The 23,546-nt window shown below is 35.5% G+C and overlaps 1 protein-coding gene across 3 annotated transcripts in view; it reads right to left on the bottom strand.

Annotated features, from left to right (window-relative positions):
* Nucleotides 1-23,546, bottom strand: part of IBTK (inhibitor of Bruton tyrosine kinase) — a 56,369-nt gene that overhangs the window by 9,860 nt on the left and 22,963 nt on the right. The window contains exons 11-26 of one of the 3 annotated variants that reach the window (XM_027696559.1): nucleotides 23,199-23,376; nucleotides 21,784-22,377; nucleotides 20,353-20,439; nucleotides 19,369-19,451; nucleotides 19,229-19,266; nucleotides 17,392-17,488; nucleotides 16,923-17,024; nucleotides 15,882-15,999; nucleotides 14,163-14,223; nucleotides 13,318-13,445; nucleotides 11,771-11,883; nucleotides 11,008-11,156; nucleotides 10,652-10,815; nucleotides 9,157-9,249; nucleotides 7,883-8,041; nucleotides 1,373-1,525 (exon numbers count right to left, since the gene is read on the bottom strand). In XM_027696559.1, the coding sequence (XP_027552360.1) occupies nucleotides 1,373-1,525; nucleotides 7,883-8,041; nucleotides 9,157-9,249; nucleotides 10,652-10,815; nucleotides 11,008-11,156; nucleotides 11,771-11,883; nucleotides 13,318-13,445; nucleotides 14,163-14,223; nucleotides 15,882-15,999; nucleotides 16,923-17,024; nucleotides 17,392-17,488; nucleotides 19,229-19,266; nucleotides 19,369-19,451; nucleotides 20,353-20,439; nucleotides 21,784-22,377; nucleotides 23,199-23,376 (2,317 nt within the window). The remainder of the gene's footprint in view (nucleotides 1-1,372; nucleotides 1,526-7,882; nucleotides 8,042-9,156; nucleotides 9,250-10,651; nucleotides 10,816-11,007; nucleotides 11,157-11,770; nucleotides 11,884-13,317; nucleotides 13,446-14,162; nucleotides 14,224-15,881; nucleotides 16,000-16,922; nucleotides 17,025-17,391; nucleotides 17,489-19,228; nucleotides 19,267-19,368; nucleotides 19,452-20,352; nucleotides 20,440-21,783; nucleotides 22,378-23,198; nucleotides 23,377-23,546) is intronic. The other 2 variants (XM_027696576.1, XM_027696566.1) reach the window with 2 other exon arrangements.

Here is a 23,546-nt window from a genome sequence, read left to right as displayed (position 1 = left end):
ACATATACTACTTCTGTCCTAAGGAAACACCAGTTTTTATACAAGCTGAGCAACCAAAAGTGAGGCCCAGTAGAATACTCTTTTCCTTAAAGAGGAGTCAGTTATTGGAGGAGAATGAAACAGGAGTTCATAAGAAAAACTAGTAGATAATGAGTGTCAGGGCTCTCTATGCATCAATAGGCTCTGCAAACTCTTCTCCCTCAATGCAGCTATGTAAACTTGAGTCAAGCTGCTGTGAGGAGAGCTGGGTTGTAAAGAAGAGTTGAAGGATTACAGAGGCTACTGCTCTTTACTCAGGAGCTGCATTTAAGCTCAGTCCCTCAGTCTTAGGCGTTCTTGAGCTATGTTGCAGCTATGCCCAAGCCCAGCCTCGCTGTTCCTGAGCACGACATGACTTGCAGGTTTGACCTCAACCCTGCCTCATCACAATGGAATTCTCTGTGGTTCATCCTGGTTTCTGCCATGCAGTCTGCCCTGCTCACCTCACTCTGCCACACTGGGGCTCTGCGCTTGCCACGAAGGCCACTGCCTAGCCAGTCCTGCTGTCACCTCGGCTTCTGCAACACTGTGGGTCAGCTGGCCTGCATTACTTCCAGATAGGAGGTGGGAAAATCTAAGATTTTCAGGCTCTCTGTCTTGTGAATATATCTGAAATGCCTAGCATTGAAAGTTACTGATGACAGGGGGAAGAGATGCAGGTGAGTGGGCAGCTCAGAAGTACCTTAGCAGTACCTTAGAATTGTAGTCCTGCTTTACTTATAATACACAGACATAACCAATGCATCAATATTTCTGTAAGCCCTCCTAATCCATGAAAAATTGCACCTAAACAATTAAGTCAGTTTATAAGAAAACTCGGATTAGGAAATGCCAGAACTGTGTTTGAATAAACTGATTTTATCCAGTCAATGGTTACACAGAAATACTCCTAAGCAAACAGTTTCATGCATGACAATCTGAATGCTAATGAATACATAATTTCTACAGAAGTTAGAAAATATAGGATTATTATTTTATACATACATATACAAACAAACACACACATATTTTGTTTGGAGACTGAAGTGTTTGTATATATATATATATAGATAGATAGATATCTATCTACCTATATCTATCTATCTCCATCTATACAAACGCTTTGACCCTGAAACAAAGTATCAGCAGTGGCATTAAACTGCTTTAGTCTTTGTGCTTCCTATTCAAAAGAGTATTCTATTCATAAATCCTATTAATAGAATCATTAGAAGAATGTTTATGGGATTCTTTTTTCAAATTACAATTTTATTATTTCTTTTTTCAACAGAATCTAAACAAGGTCACTGTGATTCCTGTACAATGATTGATCAATTAGAAAAGACTACATTCTTACCTTAAGGTGGTTTGGACTGATGAATCCTCAGATCCTTTATATCCACATCTTCTGATACCAGTACCAGATGAACTATTCACACTCATACTTTTTTCTTCTTCCATTACAAGATCACGGAATGATTTGGGCAAGGCAGAATGTAACGAAGACGACCTTTTTAAAAACAAAGGCCAAACAAAACCAATTCACTTTATATTTGCACTTTCCAAAACTCCATATTGTTCCATGCTTCAGATATTAAAGAGAACCTTTTCACTTGCTAAAAATAAAAATATAATATTACTCAGTTTTTCTATTTCATTATTATCCTGATAGACCCCATTGGCTAAAATAAGTCATTTTGGGTCAAATAGGTAAATAACAGGAAATAAATATCTGTGATAACAGAACAAGCCAGTAGTTTTGAAATTTCATTAGAATTAAAAATAAAAAAATCACACCAAAACCCCAGCCCTCCTTCTATTCTCCCTAACACATCCTCTTAAAAATCAATTTTTTTTTTCCACAGACAGCTTGTCTACGACAAGCTGTCTAACAGTACTAGTCCATGAAAAATATTTTCACAAACCACACAATGCCCTAGTACTGTTGATCTAATACTGGCAGTTTACCACCATGAAAGTCAAGTATAGCTGATCTTTTTTCCCTGAGATATTGAATGAGTTACTCGTACTTTTTAGATGCTCTATAAATCACTTAATCCACAGTGAAGCTCAACTGATATCCTTGATTTTCTTTGACTTGACCAAGCATAAGTTACTGAACTAGAGCCTGCATATTATCTTTCAAAAATAAACCATTATGAAAATATAGCAATTTAGCACCTTGGGTATTATGAACTCTTTCTGATCCCAAAGCCTTTTTGTTTACAGAATTCAAGGCAATTACCATTAGTCCTTCCCTTACTCATCAAGGTTTTGGAATTAATTCTTCATACATTTGCTTAAGATTTAACTTTATTAAGCATAGCAGTCCCATTCATTGTTAAATACACCAAATACATTCTGGAAGAACAGCTCGGCTCATTATCTACTCAAAGAAACAAGGGACTAATTATAAACACTACTGAAGTAAAACAAGCACTATACAATGCCAATTGTTTGTGCAGATGCCATAAGAAGGGAAGCATCTGAAGTCAAAGACTTTTAAACTATATCTAAGTGGTATACAATTTAAGATAAGAAATACAAAGGAATTAAAACATTGCAACATTGTATCTGAAATCTTACAACAAAAGCACCTGAAAGCTTTTTATGATGTCTGATGTTAGACCACCCCAGCTTAAGTTTGGGTCTTTTTCTTTTTTCTTGGTTTTTCTTTTTCTTTAAGTTAAATATTGGATAAGCAGCTCAGAAGACATAGAAATCAGAATGGGAACCTCCAGATGCAGGGGCTCAGAGACATTTTGCACATCCTCTATTCCTACCACCAGTTGGCACACAGACGTCAAGGCAAGTGTTTGAACTTCCCCAAAACTACTATACCAAGTTGGCAGATGGTCCATATGATCCGCTTCCATAGAAGCTTCTTCTGCTACTAATATTTTAAGTAGCCCACCCATTTTCACGAAAATTCTGTACTGCAATCAGAAATGTATTGCAACAGAGAACAAACAAAAAAACCCAAACAAACATCAAAACAACCTCCCCCTCCAAAAAATCAACTGTGTCACTTCCAGTTTGTGAACCTACCCAAAACAATTATTTTTGGCTTAAAATGGTTTGTCTTAAACTGGTACAAAATATTTCTAACAGTAACAACTCTAAATTTCAGCCTGTCCTGTCTGATATACCATCATTTCAATCTAATTTGTAAAATTAGAAAAACTAATTTATACAATTTTTTTTTAAAAAGTGGAATATGACTAAGTTTCTCTAAGCTGTAACTGCAAAACATCAAAGCATGAAGTTCCAAAACAGCTGTTGATGTTTCAGTATAAGCTGGAATACTGTCAAACTGACAACCTAGACATTAAAATATACAATTGTTAATTCTCAAGAGAGACTTCAAATTTCATTATGTCTTCAGTCTTGAAAAGCCACAGGCTCTCTTGATCTTAAAAAAGCCCCAAAACAAATAAGCAATACCCCCCCTCCCTCGATCAAAGTAGGATTGGAGAACTAATAAAGTCAACATCTAGTTAACTTTAGAGATTCTTTCAAAGTATTTGATTTATTTTTATTTTTTTTCCCTTCTAATTTTCACTTTTCTTCAAGGGAGGAAACATAGGTTCAGTTTCCACAAAAACTATGAAACTGGAAGTTTCTTTTGGTGGAAAAGGTAGGGCATTGTGTATGACAGACTCTGACTTTCAGTCAACCAAAAAAGAGCCAGAAGGTTCTGCACCCTTCTGGCAAGTGCACTCACTGCACATACAAGATTATCTGATTTCACTGGAACACAAGTTCTATGGCTCTTACTATATTGCATGTGTGGAAAGCTCAATCTATTGACAAATGCACTCTCATAATCCACTGTGAATTTACAGACTATAACTTTGCAAATATAATATTAGAGCAGATGAGTAACACTTATTCTACCTTACATACAAAAATACTTTGAGAAACTAGCAGGGGCAATCAAATAATTTACTGCTTGCCTAAAGCAACTTAAAGTTTATTCCAGCAGCTAGAGCTAATTTTAAATATTCATCTAGCTCTCACTGTTCTTTGCTTGAACTCTTGAGCTATTGGTATTTTCCAGAACAGCAGCCAGAGCAACACAGGAGAGGAACGTACGGAATCATGCATGGAGACCACATGAGCATTAGATTGGATTCCATCCTCCTGAAATATACCCTTGCCTTTCCACTTAAGATGTTTGTGTAACACAGTAGAGCCCAGCTCTTTTCAAAAACTCTTTAATCAGAACCTTAAGAGCACAATATATTTTTTGGACACAGTTATCTAAGGGTATTCCAGAATCAGTCCATATTTGCTTTTTAAATGCAAGGAACAGTTTACAGGTAGTTGGTAGTATAAAATTAAATAACACCAAATACATAAAGAATTATCTGTCAGATGGGCAACATGAATAAGACAAATTATTCAGGCAGGACTGCCCTTCATTAACCAGGATGATCTGCTCCATGACCTTCCCTGGAGCTGAAGTCAGGCTGACAGGCCTGTAGTTTCCCACATTCTCCTTCCGAGCCTTCTTGTAGATGGGTGTCACATTGGCTAAACTCCAGTTGTCTGGGACCTCCCCAGTTAGTCAGGGCTGCTGGTAAATGATGGGAAGTGGCTCAGTGATCACCTCCACCAGCTCACTCAGCACTCTTGGGTGGATCCTATCCAGCCTCACGGACTTGAGTGTGTCTAAGTGGTGTGGCACGTCACTGATCATTTACCCTTGGATTACGGGGGGCTTCATTCTGCTCCTCCCATGCCCATCTTCCAGCTCAGGGGGCTGGGTACCTGGAGAATGACTGGTCTTACTATTAAAGAGTGAGGTAAAGAAAGCATTAAGTACCTCAGGCTTTTCTTCATCCTTTGTCACTGTGTTCCCATCCGCATCTGATAAAGGACAGAGATTCTCCTTTACCCTCCTTTTATTTCTAGAAACAATTTTATTGTATTTATTTTTTCGAACTTTTATATTTCATTGCCTTTATGCATAACTACATTAGTAATAAGATTGAAAATGTAGATGGAGAATTATTTTTTAAATATAATAAAGGACTGAATAACTCAGTATTCCCTGTGTTCATCAACATGTGATTCAATTGTCAGTCTCTCCAAGCACATTTTAAGCCTCAGAGCTATAAGTGCCCTGTGACACCTCCATTAGCTAAGGCAAATAACCAGGGTGCTGCTTGATCTGCAGAATCACCTGTGTAAAGCAGGTAGCATGTTCTTTGGAGCATTTGAGAGGACCAGTTTTAAGGACTAAAATTCATCTGGCTCAATAGACTTCAGAAGATGAATCTTGCAAACCTTGTTTCTCCTACTGTGAAGGTCTTCAATTACTGTTCAGAGGTCAGGAAGAGTCTGAATCATTAGGTGCAAAGCAACTCATTTTCCTTCCTCTTAAGACAAAATTGTGGATTTTTACCAATATTATTTCAGAATAAGTTTTGGGGACTGAGGGAGCAAATGAGACCCTAAATTTTAGTATTAAGCATTCATGGATGAAAATAAATTGAGAAGACAGATATCTAAGTCTTGCTTGTATAAATCATAGAATCATAGAATCAACCGGGTTGGAAAAGACCTCTAAGATCATCAAGTCCAACCGTTGACCCACTACCGCCGTGGTTACCAGACCATGGCACTAAGTGCCACATCCAGTCTCATCTTAAAAACCTCCAGGCACGGTGAATCCACCACCTTCCTGGGCAGCCCATTCCAATGCCTGATTACTCTCTCCATAAAAAATTTCTTCCTAATATCCAACCTAAACTTCCCCTGGCAGAACTTAAGATCATGCCTTCTTGTCCTACTGCTGGCTGCCTGGGAGAAATCAAAACATCCGAATTCAACCTTTTCTTAGAATCACTTGAAATATTGCGTGCAAGGTATTTTTAAAACCAGGTCCTCTTAGGCAATTTATTTTTGTAAATAGCTACTGTAGTAACATACCTCTATAGCTTGTAAGCTGGACATTAGAAAAACACAGATATAACTATTTCTTTTTTAGTTATAATCAATCCATGACATACAGATGCCCACAGAAGACTCCTTGTCCCTGTTTTCACTGGCTCTTGGAGGAATCCTTGTCATCACTACCAGAATCACTACTTGAAGGAAACATCATGCCACACTACCTTGAATTTACCAAACAGCTGTCCATTTCAGATCAGACTGACATGATCCTTGACAGATCCTGTAAGACACTAAAGCCTTTTAACCATAAGGCTGAATGTACTGCATACTGTCCAGTAGACAAGCAAAGCTTGTTCTGGTGTCATAACTAGAATAACATTTTAGAATCACATTTTTCCCATACATTACTGACTAATATATTGAACACCAGTTCTACATTACCATTGTTGTTTTCCAGGATATTAGTGTTATTACTATGGTCTTAAGATAATAGCATACCAACAGACCTCTGTGGAATCTCAAATAAACCTAAAGGCACTTCAAACTCAAGGTGCTGATTGTATTAGCATCCACCCAAAATAGAGAAATGAGGTAACAGACACATGAAATGAAGCAGAGAAGCAAGCAGTTCTAGATATTGCCCCAAACCTTTTGACACAGAACGCGTTTCAAGAAGGGACTATCACCAAGAAGCAGCCTACCTTTTCCTCAGCCAGCTAGCCATGTGACTTTTTTTTTTCCTCTTCATACAATCATTAAATAGCTAACAAGTTACTTGTCTGTTTTGAACTTGCAGGAGCATAGCAGAAAGGCAAAGATTCCAGCAGATGCTTACTACTGTTATTTCTGAAAGGAGCACCCAATTCATATAAAAGATCAAAGGAAAGAGAGCCAAAAGACACAAGAGGGAGATGACTGTGGAAACTAAACATACCCTTTAAGAGACAGAATGCTATTTTACTTTGAAATCCATCCAATACAAAAAACAAACTACTACAATAGCATTTAAAACAGCTAAATTGTATAAAAAAAGACTTCATTTAAAATAGTGACTGTGGGGGGTATGCAACTACCTTTGTTCCCACTGAGGTACAAACAAGTAAGCTATAGAGAGAGGAGAATAACTGTTCTTCTAGGGTAACAGAAGTAACTTGCAATAAAAGTCTAGACCTTCTTGAACAGGGAAAACTGGAGAACTGCCCAACATTTACTTCAAGCTAAGAGCGTACAAATAGGTATTTATCCTGTAAGAATTAAACACATTAAATTTACATAGCTTGCAACTTTCACATTTTGCATTTGTGCTTTCATCAGTAAATATGAAGAACAAAGCATGAGTTGGGCTAGCACCTCAACAGTTATAAACCTTGGTCATCGAACAGATGATATACTATTTTTCTATTCTTGATATTCTGTGATATTAACTTGAACACCTAAATTGTGTGCAATCAGCATTAAAAATCATTTAAAACCCATTATGCATCCTTCCACCATAAAAATTTTTAGAAGCATCCAACACCCCCTCCAGCTCCAAGCCTCCAGATAACTTTGCTATCTCTAATTTCAGTCGATTTTGCTCTACTTCAAAGTCACTGCAGACCTTTCCCCCAGGAAGGGCTAGTATTTTTCTTTATGTTTTTGACAGAAAAAAACCACCATTCATAATGTTTTTCAGTAACTCCTTCCTTCCGAAGTTTCAGAGCTTGTGCTCAGCCTTCTATGTTTACTTGGATACCATCTGCAAATACCACATCATACACAGGAAAGCACCAGATGGGATGCAGTCTTCTGACTCATATAGAAATATTTCAAAGAACTGTTAAACTGCAACCATTGCATTTCTCTACCCACTTTGAATTTCTAGATTACTACCAAATGTAGACACAAACAGTTCAGTCTGCTTTTAAGAGGCTATTTCAATGTCAAAACCCTCCAAAGAGAAAGAATTGATAGATTTATAACATACCATGCATTCCCTAGTTTTGCAACCTTTGTAGGTGGAGGTGGTGTAGTTACTAGAGTGGTAGGCTCCGTGCTGCTACTGATTGATCCATTATCTTTTGCTGCCAGGGCAATCATTTTCCTTTGCTTCTGAGAAAGTTTGGTTCCATGAGACACCATTCTGCTGTGAATGGATATTGCAAGGAGAGAAGATGTAAGATCAAGGTCCTTTGAGATGACTCACCTTTAATCCTGCAAATTAAACTGAGAAATACTTCTTTCCTGGACCAAAATACTTTGTTTAGAGTGCCAAGAGGCAAGGAAGGGAGGGCTCAGAAGGCTGGGAAGCAAAAGGAGGATCAATTAATATCAAGAGCGACAGAAAGAAAAGCATCGTAAAACTATTCTTCACATAGATGTCTGTAAATGAAAACATGCAGAATAGGAATCAATGTCTGTAAATGAAAACATGCAGAGTAGGAATCAAGTGTCCAAAAGAGATGGACTACCACTAGATGAAAACTACTATTTTCTAATTTTATGATTTTTTTAGAGACTGTTAAGCTTAGCTCCCTTAAACCAAAAATATTCATGGATTAAAAAAAGTATATAACAGCATATAGCCATTTTTTTCTATTTGTAATAATTTTCTAAGTTATTTGGATTCTTCAGTCTTGGCTGTTTTGTTTGCAGCTTCTGAATCTATTTAGCAAGCAACCCTTTACCAGGCTCCATTACTGCTGTCCTAACTCTTCTACAAGAATGCCACACCTCAAAAGGTCCCAAGAGTCATCTCCAGTTCTCTTCCATATGTTTCTAGTTAAAAAACACTAGGTTTAATACACTGCCTTGTAAAAAAAAAAGTACATTTATCTCCCTAGGACTTTTGGAAATTACTTGTGGATGAGTGCTATATTTGATAAGTTTGTTTCTTGCCTTTCATCCTCTGACCTCCTCCAGCACTCATCCACAAGTAATTTCCAAAAGTCCTAGGGAGAAGAATTAATTCTTTTTCGGAAATAGAAAGGCTCGGCAGAGCAGGCCACTTATTTAAGATACTAGTTTATTAGCTCTTTTGCAGTAGCTGACAAAACAAGACTAGAGTAAAATAAAGGGATAAATTTTGCATGCCTACAGAAAAACAACATAATGAATTGAAGCAAACAAAGCTGTTCAAAACCAAATAGGACTGCTTTTCTCCTGCTTATTTTAAACTTTGAACTGCCTAAATCACTAAGTAAATTCATAATAACCCAGCCTATCACACTTTTTTTTTATAGATTTTGGTTTTTTACCAACCCTGAATTTGCCTTTGGCATGGTTCCACATTTCTGCATACTTTCTTCAATTTCCATGATGGTTCTCAGATCCATAGCAGGAGGGCTGGCAGGGCTAAATGAAAAATAAAAAGTTACCTTACAAGGCACTGATTTTTACTTACATTCCACAGTTCCAACCTTCACTGAAATCCTCTAAATCATACATGAGATTGGTGACCAGTTGTATAATTTATGTCTGTTTCCTCAATTATGGCAAACCTCAAATAAAATGTTTCTGACAAAACTTTTATAAATATATACATATTTAAGAACACACTACAAAAATACTTTCAAGACTCATTATACTATGAAATAAAAAGATGTGAACTATGATTACTCCAAAAAAATTAGATACCTAAATCCAAAATACTTATTTAGTAGTCAAATGCTCATGCTAAGTAATAGAGAGGCACTGGTCATAGCTCTTTCATGAAGGCCGAATTTGATCTTTCTTTGAAGAACAGGATTAAAACTATTTCGCATGATAAACAGAACAGTCTTCACAGTGAGAGGTCTGTGCAAACATCAGTAACATTCTCAACCTTTAAGAATCAGTCTTTTTTTCATAAATGACCTAATTTTCAACTTCCAAAGAAATGAGCATGAATTAAACCTAGACATTTTCAAGTTTTACATAAAACTATAAATTAAGACCCGTGTACTTAAAAGCATCCATAAATCAAGATGTGTTACAACTAGATCTGAGTACAGGCTTTGAAATGAAATATAAGCAGCACTTCCTCCATCTCTCCCTACGTAAACCCAACCGTCACAGTCTAACTAGTGAATTAACCACTGGAAGGTCACTGCTCCTCCACAGTATTTCAACAAAATACATTACAGTATGAACCCATTAAACAATCTACACAGCAGTGCTGCCTGCTTTTCTCTTGACATCATGCCAGCGATACTAGAAAAAGTTAAGAAATAGTACAAGAGAAACACATAAAGGCACAGTGACATTACAACAAAGTCTTATGGTTTTATTTGCTCCCATTCCATACAACCCTCTAGAAAATGATCACAAGAACCCTAAGATAGAAGATGAGGGTCGAGCTTCTTCCAACTAGTCTGAAGACCAAAGAGTTGGTTTAGGGATGTGTTTCCCTCTCTGCATAAAGCAGACATAGTGAGACAAACATAGATTCACCCTGCTCATGATACACTTCAGAGTTGCAACTTTAATTTCTACAGCTTTATCACCTGTATTAACAAAGCCCATCAGCCACAAACCCACAAAGCCTGGGAAAAGTGTCAGAAACTAGTATTTTAGAAAAGTAGCACTGCTTTCTTCAAATAACAATTAAAAATGTACCACTTTTATTAATCTACCAAAATCTTGAGTTCATATGTCATATGTTCATATGTCAAGTAACATATGATCGTTTTGAAGAGCAGACAGCTTTTTAATTTGAAGAGAATATTATTAGCATTCACTACCAAGTGTAGAACAGTGATTGTAAATATTACTCCACCTGAAAGTGGTTGCTACCCAATTGGGAGAGCTTGCAGAGTTGTGTCTGGCACTGGGAATGGACTGTGGAACAGACTGTTTCAATGCTGATGCTCCCTTGTATGACTTCATCTCCTTATTAGCTTGAGAGGGTTTCATTCCCTGAGCACATGTTTTGTCTTTCATCTAAAAACCAGGCAGAAAATTGTTGAATAAATGGTACAAACACTAATTTTTATTTGCTTAATCAAACAAACAATAACTACTTAAAGTTGTCTACTCCATTTTAAGTACAACAACTTTGCAGAAAGACTCCAAAATACAAACTCTGCCTTTGATGAACGAGATAAAAACAAACAAATATATTGTTAATCAAACCTCAGTCCTCTCTGGATGAAATCCTTTTGTGAAGTCAGGTGACTGCAAGTCTCTGGGACTACCCACTCCTGCATAACTACCTTCAGAGTCAGATGTTAAGAGTTCTGGAAGTGATTCTACAGAGTTAGTTTTATCCAGTTTTACTGAGCCTAGAAATAAGAAAAGATAGTAGAACTATTAAGTCATAAGAGCCAGACTAAACAATGCTTATTCACTCCATATGATGAATACAAAATAACCAGAAGTTTACCTAGTCCAGAATACTAGGCTGTAATAAGCATAAGCAAATTTTAGACTACCTTAAATATTTTTTCAGAATAATATTAGTCCCAGTTTTCTTCCTCTGTCTCACAATATACAGTTTTATGAAGTAACATTGACACTTTTTCTTTGAAAATGAAGTTTTCTACCATCTTTTCAAAACAAAGTGACTAATTTATCTTTTATATTCCAGAAAAAAAACAAACAACCCACAACACATTAGTAGAAATGTTCCACTTATTAAAACCACATGAGAAAGTGTCCATCATCTTTATTTGATAAAATATGTGCTTTTATCTGAACTTTGGGCACAAGCTTAAAATGACAAAAGTCCTCTCAAAAAAATCTTAATCTTAAGAATTCACTACTCACATTCAACTATGGTGTTCACTACAAAAGAAATAATCTTTCTAAGATTTCCTTACTGAAGTACAGAAATTGGATTGCATATTATACTTCATGTTCTGTTTTTATACCTGAAAGGCATCTCTTTTCCACTGACCTGTAGAGGCTGGACTCTGAATAATATCTGAGAGATTATATCCTCCAGAGCTGTCAGACCGTTTTCGTGGCTTCTTTTTTGCCTTATTTTTTGCTCTTTTGAAAAGGGCTTCCCTATTAAAAACAAACAAAAAAACCCCAAATGCGTTAAGCCACAGAAATTGAGGCTCAGAACTACCGGTGTCAATGTCAAGTTTTTCAGTCAGCAACAGCTGTCATACTTCAAGCAGGAGTACCTGGTCCCACCTGCTGGCAATAGCTGCTTGTTCCTGCTCTGTTTATGCACTGGCACAACTATTTCATAAATGATTTGAGGAGACAAAAAGAATCCAGGAGGAAAAGAAAAATTTCTTTTCAATCAAGATCTAGTCTCCGGACTATTACACTGCACAAAGACTTCTGATGAGACAGTGGAAGATACAGCTGCTGCACAGACTGGCACTGCCACCTAGGTCAGATTAAACCTGCTACACAGCACAGCAATGGACATAAAGCAAGTTACATACAAGTCTCCACTTTTTTCTCTCTTGATTTCTCCTAAATGAGTGAAGTTCAACAAACTCCACAGTTGGTCTCATTTTTCCCCAACACAAACATTCCCATCATAATAATACTAACTTTACAATAAAGCAGGTATAGTGCCATGCTACCTAAATGTCATGTGTTCCTGTATATGCTATTAGGAAGAGTGGAATAAAACAAAAGGCATCTTTCATTTTAAAAAAACTACTAGAAATTCAGAGTTATATGAATCACAGCTACAGTACCCTATTTCAAAAAGTTTCTTTAAGAAGCTTTTTGTGGAAAAACTGTACAGCTACTTATTCAATTCTGCATCACTAACTTACAATGCCTGGGTTTGTGGGTTTTTTTAACCCTTGGAGTGCCCAATACCCTAAAGGTTATCTATCACCTAGCCCTTAAAAACCCTGAATGGTTTGAAGTCTAATACAAAATAGCCTCTCAGTTCCCTTCCTAGTTCTTACCTAGTTCATTTAGCACAAATTCTCCTGACACAAATGCTCAGACCCGTACACAATAATGTAGGTGAGGTCTCATCTGCACAGTGATATTGTATCTCGCTATTTGGAAGCCTGCTACCAAGCCATCCTGTCAGCTACAAAACTTTATATTTCACTTGACAATTCTGTAAATATTAAGAAACGTAGATTCTCACAATTTTCCAAAGAGATCTATATAATATGTTAAAGTCTGTTTTTTTCTCTTTTGATTTCTCCTAATTCAGTGAAGTTCAGTGAACTCCACATTTGGTCTCACACATACACAGATAGTCTCCTCACATGCACAACTCCCAAACGTTACTGTGAATGCTTGTTTTACAACCTTTATTCACATGCTACTTATAAATTGAAATAAGTGCTCTGCTGCAGATTTGTTATATTTTCAAACACTGAAGGGATTTTCTTTGAAATCTCCATTTCTTAATATTTCAATTCTGAACCTAAAGGGAGTCAGGCACCATGAAAATGGGGATTTAATACACACAGTTCATCTAGTTAAAAATATTGATGAAAAACAGATACTTACCGAGAATTTTGTTCTGTGTTCATTTCTTCCCTTAAAAAGACAAAATTCTCTCCATCTTCAGGCTCAAAAGAACTTATGTCAGGTCCATCTGGATATGGGGTAATCACTCTCCTGACCATAGCTGGAATCTATAGTTGTAAAAGCCATTACATTAAGTTTCTCTTAAGCTGTGTACTAGCAAATACATGATCTCTTGTAAAAGGACCAAAACTGACTGTAATTTAAAACACTTTCACAGATCAAGTAATTAATTATTTAACAGGCTTATAAAGTTATGTCTTTAAGCAAAGGAGAACTATTTTGACAGACTCAAAATGCCTGTTTCATCTGTCTATAACTCCTGACAAAATATGCTTCAAGGTTTTGCAAACATTTATCTTTTACAATTAAAAAATACTGGATTATAATGTGTCTTGGTTGTCACCTTTGCATTAAAGCTCAACTTCCACATTATTCTTCTTACTGATTTTAAGATCTATAGAATCACCCTGAACTTTTCACTGGAGATATATCATTTTCTTTCTTCTCCTTTCTTCCAAGTAACAGATGCTCTTTTCCATAGGTTTTGCTTATGCTTTTTCATGCAACAATTGTTTATTACAAAACATTAATACATTTAATGTGTATAATTCATTAATTCTAAAGACACAACACTGTTGCAGCAGTAGCTAGTGAATAACGAAATATGAGCTCCTTAAGAGTGATAATTGCAGTAGCCAACCTCATCTTTTGAGTCACGTATTTCACATTTAGCCTGTCATCTACAGACCCTGCAGGTATGTATTTATTAGTCATCTATTCTCATTTTAAACCTAATCAGCTTACGCTCAAGTTGTACAACTTACCATTTTCCTGTAATAAACAGAAAGATCCTTCACAACATCATCACTTAAGACATCCAGAGTCCTAAAGAAAAAAAAATTATCTTAGCAGCTTATTAAAAAAAAAAAAAATCACAGTAATGAAAAATTCAAATTAACATTTTCGATGAATCTCACCTACAGGCATTACCATCTATTCATGGTGGTCAGAGTCAGAAGGAAGAAACTGAACACAAAATATAAACTAATCACTGCCTTTGCTGTAAGGCAGAATTAAACACACAACCTTTCCACTTACTTTTATTTAAGATCAGAGCCAATACAGACCTACATAGTTAAGTAACCATGAACTGGTCATTACTTTCTCTATTTCTGCATATTTTCAAGTTTTCCTGACATGTATCTAAACACTCCAAGTCTATGTAAATTCTCCCATAAAACTCAACCCAACATCCTTACACATTTATGCCAAAAAATAATTCTATAGCAACAAACTGGACTCAACAGAACTGTCTTGTCCATGTGAACAGTTCTCCTTGCACAAAGCTGTCAGGACTAAGTTCTATCTGTCTTGGCTATCAAATTAAAAGTTTTTCTACCCAATACTAACATTTTCAGATTTTCACTAAAATACAGATGCAGCCTTAATCATAGTCAGAATACCGCATGTCCTTCAGGCTTAAGGTGAAACAAATCTGAATTCAGAGTAATATTTAAAGCAATTTTATTAGATTTTCTCTCCAAAATCAAAGGTTAAAATATTTATACTTTATACAGATGTGATAAGGAAAATGACTAATATGAATAAACTCCTGTGATGCAAGTGGAGCACCTATGTGACATGGCAAGGAAGTGCTGGCATTCTGAACTGTTTCAGATCTCTAAGACTTTCTTTAGGTGAAAAGAAGTCTAACAAAAAGGACAGTGAGGACTAACAGTAGAGACAGATTTTTTTTCTTTGGTTGGGTTTTTTTGGTTGTTTTTTTTTTCAAGTTTTGCTAGAAAAGAAGTTCAATCAGTGCTGATAAGATTTGCTCTGAAGAGATGGTATGTACTTAGGAAGCAACCTGAAGACCTGTCCAAGAGAAGGAAGGCCAGAATACACGTTCAACTTCTTAGAACTTTAGAAGAATCACTGTGGAAGGCAAGGATAATAAATTACTTTGTTCAGCTCTCCCTGCAGACAGTTAAAGCAAAAAGACTACCAAATGGCAGGCCCATCCTCTTTGGAAAATGCAGCAGCTATACAATAAACCTACTTAAAATAAATTAAATATGTATAGTAACAATCATGTTTAAAAAAAACCAAATAACCCTAAAACAAAGCAAACAACCAAATAAACCACACCACTCCCTTTCCCTCAAAAAACCAACCCCCAAACAGAGAACAAAAAGAAACCCCACAGTAGTTTTATGCATCTTCAAAAACACTTCTGAAAACCCAAAAAAGACTATGCATAATGTCAAAGCCCACTGAATTCAGGAGAAGTTTTTCCACTTAATTCAGGCTCTTCGTGGCAGATGGTAACATATGGTTTTGTACTATAGAACTGGTACAGTATGTACAGATATTTAACTAGTTTTTCTCTCTCTCTCTGGCAAAAATGAGCCTACCTTTAAACTAGCAGCATTCAGTTTCATTTTAACATTTAACTGCCTGTATTAGTTCTTCCAATCCTTTTGCCTTTTTGAGATGTTTAAATTTAACAGCTAATACATGAACACAATGGCATTCCTACTAACCTTGCTTCAAGCAAAGCTGCCATATTGAGTCCTATGAACTGCAAGCAGGACAATTTTAGCTGTTCAGCATTATACATGGCTGAGAACTCCAACAGCTCAGCAGCATTCTTTAAAGTAACTGCAGAGAAGAAACAACAAACTAAATTAGATAATCTGCTGTACTATCAAGCAGTAGTTTTTAAGACTTATTGTACAGCATGATCTAGTAACTGAAACATTATATACTTCTCCATTCCTAGAAAAAATGCTAATGCTCAAAATGGTCATAAACTATAGCAAACCCCAAGTAACTTTGCAGCAGTTTGAATGCAATGGCTAATTCACAGAAACAGAAAGCCCTACCTGCAAACAGATCATTTTCAATATATTGAAACTCAGCAGTCCAAAATAAAGGGGGAAAAGCAAGCTAAAAATAGTGAGTTTCATATATAGCATAAATAGTTCTCAAAGTTCCAAATGTTCTAATTTAATAGGGACAAAGAAAAAATAAGGGGGGGGTGAGGGGGAGAGAGAGAGGTAGGGATTGGGGCCAGGAGAGAAGAGTGAAATGAAAGTCAGTAAGAAAGCCAAGCAAAAATATCAAGTTATGCAACAACACAGTGTTTTCTATGAGACAGGTCTTCACAGACATATAGAAACAGCACTGTATCAAACAAACAACAGAAGAACTAGTAGAACCAAATACAAGGATAGAAACAGAAATATATAATTAATTTTGTCATATTTTAAAGAGAAGAAGTTTGAATTCAATGAAATAAGGGGTTTGGAGGGGGCGGTTAGCTTTTTGCTTTTTTTTTGCCTTTTTTTTTTCTTTTATTAAAGAGCACGAGACGAAGACAATGATGCATAAGGAATGGAAGACTATGCTAACCTAGAACATTGGTCAGACTAAAGATACAACTGTTAGCTGTGCAATGAACAGCAAAACATAATCAGTGCAAAAGAATATAAGCAAATAATTCTGTGCTGAAAAAGGCAAGAACCTCTAAAAACCCTATTTTTTATTCTCTAACCCTTTATAATACAAGCGAAAGAACTCACGTTTTTCTGCAATGGCTACTTCACAGATTTCTTTGAGTCTGGATATAAGAAGTTGGTCTGCTACCACCAGAACGTTACATATGAATTCCACATTTTGAGAATCTGGAAAACAAAGCATCATGTAAGTGCTGTGGGCAAATCAAAAGCAATTATCACACATACAGCTTCAATGAGATTTTACCAAGGGACAAATATAATGGCTTTGCAAATTTTCGTGGGATTTTCACAGCACAAGGAATAGCTTAGAAGAGCACTCACAGTCAACTTTTTTAAGCAATAGGAGGGAAAAGGAAAATTGTAAAAGAAAAGAGACGTGGGGTACAGCTATCACCTCACACTCTTAAGCAGAAGTCATAAAAATTGGGATTTTTTTTACATATAACTTCAGCACAAGCATGTCAAGTACTGAATTTCTATTTTAAAAATATAAAAATTGCAAGAGCTACAGTCGAAAATATGTTAATTGCACCTTTTATGGCAAGAGCTTCATCTGTATACAGGTAATCCACAATTATCTGTAGTATGTCAGAATGGATTGGCATTTCCAGAGCTGAACAACAGGTAGCCTAAAAGTATTTAAAAAAAAAAAAGGAAAAAAAAGAGTAAGAGAAGCTGAGTACTTGGAATAAAATACAAAATTAAGACAGCAATTATATTTAGCAAATGACTCAGACTGAGTGTCATATTTTCAAAGTTAAACAATTATTTAAGCATTTGTACAAAATCTGTTCAAGTTCTTCAATTAAGAATTGACTGTAGCAGAGCAATTAAAATCTGCCCAAACTTCTGAATAAATATACATGAAACAATTCAGTGTTTCATCACTTTGATAATCTTCTCTAACAATCCTCTTTGATTATATTACTTTACCCACAATTGTCTAAAAGCAGAACTACAGGAACCCCCTATGCAACTACTGAACTGCTTTCCTTTCAAGGTCAAAAGATCCAGTGAAATCACAAGTTCCCAAGCAAGAACAAAATTAAAGTAGTCATTACTGTTAATCCCTCCGAAAACAAGGTCCCCATCAAACCCTCCATTTGAAGGACCATCCTAACCATTAAGGTAAAGTTTTTGTGTGAGCAAACATTAGCCAGTAAATCATGTGTCTCCATTCACTTTTTACGTAGCATCACTTCTTAACAACTTTGGTTTATTTTAAGTGGTACTGAAGCAAAGCTTCATACTAAAATATTTATTTTGCTTTAGAACATGCTACTGGTAATGACATATTTTCCATCTAAAGTTTAAAACCTCTTAAGATTTTTATACGACATCTAGAGCACTCGATTCACAAAATATTTACGTATTAATTTAGGTTGATTTAGATTTATTTATGAAATAATAGATAACTTACGAACTACATACAATTGATATAGAAATCAATGATACAAACAGACATTAAACGCTTAAAAAAAACATCTTAAATCCATCATTTGTCTCACAGTGTTTCAATTTGTTTCCTCAGGGCTGACTGAGGAAAAGGCAGCACAGTAACTTAGAGGTGAAGTTCTGTTTTGCAGCAGAAGAGAACTGTCAGTACTTTACCAGGTTCTTAGATTTACATATTGCCAGAAAGGTGTGAAGCTGAAAAAACTCCTGCACACTGCTTTAGCTTTCAGTCTCAGAAAAATGCTTTTCTACTTACACCTCTCCTCTCTTTCCATTTTCAATAGTATTCAGATACTTAAACAGAGGTATTTAGTGAAATTACAGTGTCCAGGAACAACCAGGGCACTGACACACAGCTAGCAAATAGGAACCATGACAAATTAAAGATCTACACCTTTTGAAGCACCAGTTGATGACTAAGCAGAATAGTCCTTGATATCCTCTATTTCATTAAACAGCAGAAGTCAACTGGAGTTCTACACATTGACTCTTGATCCTGTTGTATCTTGTACTCACTACAGGACAAGCTATTCCAAACTGCATATTATTTAAATTGTAAGATCTCTTACAGAAAGAAAATGAAAATTCATCCAAAGCAGTATCCCATAAGTCCAGTACTTTTTATAAATCCATGAACTAGCTCAAACTAAACCTCTAAAACAAAAGCAATACTGTAATTTCCCTGATATACAGTATTGCATTTATTACTCTCATTTAATACACAATGAAAATAGCACAAATGTAGAGTAACCAAAAATGTGGTTTGTGTTTTTTTTTCTTGCAAACAAGACCCAAGAATCCAGTCTTTCCTTTTCCCCATTATTTAGGTTATTTTACTATAGGAAAAAGCTGAAAAGCTCTCACTTATTTGATGCGAAAAAAAACATACCACCACACATGTTTGGCAAGCTTACCTCAATCCATGAGCTGCTTAACATGCTGTGAAAATAATCTGTAAAGAAAGGCATTTCAGTTCAAGATGCAACAAAATGACAGTTAAAAGAGACAATATGACTTATGTTATATAAATATATATAAAAATACACACACATACCAAGTCTTGCACAAAGTACACACTTATGACACGGGAATTCCTTTCCATCTAAAGATTTCAGGGTCACATCGCAGAGGTATGAACTAGAAGATATTTAATAGGATCAAAACTGTGGCTATTCAGAAGATCTACAAGCTGTAAACTCTACAAATAAATGCTAACTTTAGCAAGTTAGGATTTATTCTTTGAAATAAAACACACCTGAACTTTAATAATATCACAGAAAATGAACCCAAAAGTACAAGTACAATAGTTTTCAGAGAGAATTTTTTTTTCCAAACTTGAGCTCTCAAAATTCTATCTGAAGTATTTCCTTCAAAACAAGATCAATTACTGCTATGACCAAATAAATTAATTATGGCTAATTTTAGTCAATCTTAAATGGTCTATGTTAAGTTACAGATTTCTTTTATATCAGTAGCTACTATAGGCTTTCATGATGCATTTTAGGAGTGCAATAATCCAAATTCTGTTAAAAAGTTACTTTTATGCAATGTTGTTTTTACTGTGTAAATAAGACTATTCAAGACTTTAGGTATCAATCACATCAATGGAATTAAAAAAACAGTATCACTTTGCTAAAAGCAAATTAGAAAAAATATTATCCATTTGCTTATTTCCAATCTATGTAGTCTTATTGTCACAGCAAGCACATTTACAGAGGTCAAATTGCTTTTGACTGAATTACCCACAACACTTCTCCTGACATTAGCATTCTATGACACAGTTAACCCACAGAACACATTGAGGTACAGTAAAAAGAAACAAAAATATACCACACGTAATCTATCCCAGATTACTAATTTAGAGATCAGTCTATAAGCATCTACAGAGAACATCCAAACATGAATTACTGTGAAAGAGACAAGTGTACACCAGAAGTTAAAATGCTGCTGATCAACCTTAGCTTTCACTTAATAGAAAAAGAGAAGACATTAAAGGAAGATGAAGGGGGTAGGAGAAGCTTGATTTAAAAAAAATTACCATTTCTTCTGATTAAATTTTGGTTTGTTCCCATTCTTCTTGTTGACAACAATAATTTTTCCATTTTCTAACCTGACTCCATCCAACCTGCAAGTCATTAACATTAGTAATAAGCAATACAATTAGTATACAGTTCAAACCATTAAGAACAGTTCCACCAAGTAACAGTACTTCAGTGGCCTCATATTGTGAATATGAAAAAAAATCAAAATGATTCATCACAGAAAACTAGAAAGGGCCAGTTCTTATTTCAAAGTCTTCACCGCAGATGTAAAATATAACTGACATTCTTTCCACATCTTAGCTGTCTTATTTATTATCTTAGCTGAAAGCTATATTGCATAGTTAAGGCCAAAGTCCCACACCACAGGGTCAAAAATGTACTAATAATATATACTGCTACCAGTCAGTTATCTGAGCAAAGACAGCAGTTCAGAAGAGATGCATGTTTCAGCACAGGCTTTTTTAGCATCCTAATTCATCAGAGAGGCTTATGAATGGGATGGTAAAGACACAGGAGTACTGCTGGTGGATTACAAAGTAACACACTTCCAAAGGCAAAGTGCTTTACCACTGAAATTTTACTCAGGAACACAGTTTTAGCAGCAGTTTCACATCTTTGCTGTGTGTGTAAAAACTACAGCAAAGAAAACTGCCCTGAAAAAGCTCATTCCCTCTTTTGAAAGGACAAATGCAGAAAAGAAACCCCAGACAACTATGTAATACAGTTCTACAGAGACACTTGGTCTCAATTCCATTCGTTTCACCACTTAACGTAAAATTAACAACAGTTAAACAAGAATTCAATTTTGCTTTGTGTTGTTTTACACAAAATATGTTTGTTGTCTATGGAAAACCTGCTAGACTATGGACCACAGTATAGAAATTAATCAATCTAAAACTCAATTAGATCAGCTGTCTCTAACAAAACAAGTACTGATGTTTTAAAACAGCCATTCTAGAAAGTCACATGATTTGTATCAGATATCAAATCCCATAGAGCTCACGTCTTAAAAGATACTGTCACAGTTTAACCTGGCTGGCAGGTAAGCGCTCACTCACTCTCCCCCCCCACCCACCAGTGGGATGGGGAAGAGAACCGGGCAAAAAATAGTAGAATTCGTGGGTTGAGATAGATAGTTTAATAAAGCATAAAAGCAATGGAAAATATTAATAATGGTCAAAGAATTAATAAATACAAAACAATTGACACACGATGCAATAGCTCACCATCTGCCAACCGATGCCCACTTCCTAAGCAGCATCCCCCCATTTCCTCCCAATTTTTATTCTAACATAAGTGTCTTTACCTACATTACTGTCATAACAACTAAAGTTAAATCAGCTGACATAAAAACACTCCATGAAGAGTTTGTTATAATATAAATTTAATATATATATAATATAAATATATAATTTCCTTTCACCTACCTTCCACTTAAATTGCTGAGTCCGAATTTCTTTGCTGCACTTTGTAACATTTTAATGAGATTAGCTTCTTCACCAGCTTTGCCTTTTTTAGATTTGCTCTTCTGTTTTTCATTCATAACTTGTACTTGGTTATTTCTATAAATCTCAAATGCAGACTTTCCATTAACATTTTCATCAAAACTCATTTTGCTCAGATTAGAAATTAAAGTATTTTGATATTCTTCTGATTTTTCTTTATATGGGATTTTTGGTTTATAACCATGAGTCAAAAGATCACAAGTATCGGTGTATATGAACTGCAGGAGGTATGCAAACAGATCTGGATTAACTTTCTCTATTACATAAAGATCACACCCAACAGCATCTTCATCTTTACGATAGATGTCTGGAGTGTCTAGCTGGCTGTCACTGGAAACAAACAGCTTCCTGAAGAAGTCAGAGCGTGCAGCCAAGATGTATTTGTGCACGGGGTACGTTCTTGCGCCAATCTGAAAAGTCACATCATGGATGCTGTCCATTTCATCTGTTTCATCTAACAGTTTGCCAAAATCCATTCCAAAACTTGATAATGACACACTTGGAATTTCATAGAGACTAGAATAAAATGAAATACATTAAAAAAACCAAAACCTACAAGCTTCATAAAACTTTACATAGTATGTTTGATGAGGAGGATGAGTTGTTTCCATTTGGTTTGTTTGGGTTTTTTCTTACATTGCTGCACTACTCAACATTTCTTGTCCTATTCTTTACAAAAATAACTAATAAGATGGTATTTAGGCAATTACACCACACATGTAAGACCTCCCCAGCTTCAGAATATCAAATATGGTATTTTGTCTTTATAATGTACCAAATAAATATGTATTATCAGAACCGTCTTATCTTCATCTCATTTTTCCAAAATGTTTGCTGTATTTCATATTAAAAACCAAAGCAATATGGAAAAAAAACCCTAACGTTTAGCTATTGGAAATATTGGATATATTGGAAACTATTGTGAGAGTATAAGAAACATGGTTCAGTATTCTACTTATTTATTTTACTTTATACATTTTTTTTCAAACAAGTAAAAATTCACTTTTCACTTCTATTTAAAAGCTGATTATTGGTGATTACTGAAGGGGTGAATTTTCACAGCATTTAGAACTCAGAGTGTATTAGGAAATGCAGGGCAAACACTTGCTTTAAACACCTTAGATAAAACAACCCTGTCTATACAAATTATGCAAATATGCTAGCTGAGGCTTTTGGGTAACTTCAACATAGTTACTAACAAGTGCTATCCTCCAGCAGGATGGATAACTATATTTACTGTGACTTCTGTATGAGCCAAAAAATAGTTTGGAAAAGAATGATTCAATTGCAATCACACACAAAAAACCGAAACATTACCGTTGGTGTTTTAAATATACCTGGTCTTAGGATCTGACTGTAATACAGCAAAATTGCAGCCACTAGGGTCAATGGCAATACTAACAGCTCGGTGGACAAAAGTTAGCTTCTGAAGTCGAATTCTTTCATACACACTGTTTGCATCATGTTCACAAGACACATCATATGAAGAATTCTGAAGGCTCGATACAAGTTCTGCTAAAAAAAAGTGAATACAAATCATAGAAAGATCCTGATAATTAAAATGCAACAAATAAAACAAAAACGCAAGACTGACTTTTGTATGTCCATTGATGGAGTCATTGAATTAAGACTAAATCATGCAGAAGATTTCAGCTAGCTTATATACAGTACATATAGGAGGAGAA

This window comes from Neopelma chrysocephalum, unplaced genomic scaffold (genome assembly GCF_003984885.1).
Source record: "Neopelma chrysocephalum unplaced genomic scaffold, ASM398488v2 Primary Assembly neopelma1_23b, whole genome shotgun sequence".
NCBI classification, from domain to species: Eukaryota; Metazoa; Chordata; class Aves; order Passeriformes; family Pipridae; genus Neopelma; species Neopelma chrysocephalum.
The sequence above is the reverse complement of the archived record's forward strand: the minus strand, read 5'-3'. Positions and strand labels throughout refer to the sequence as shown.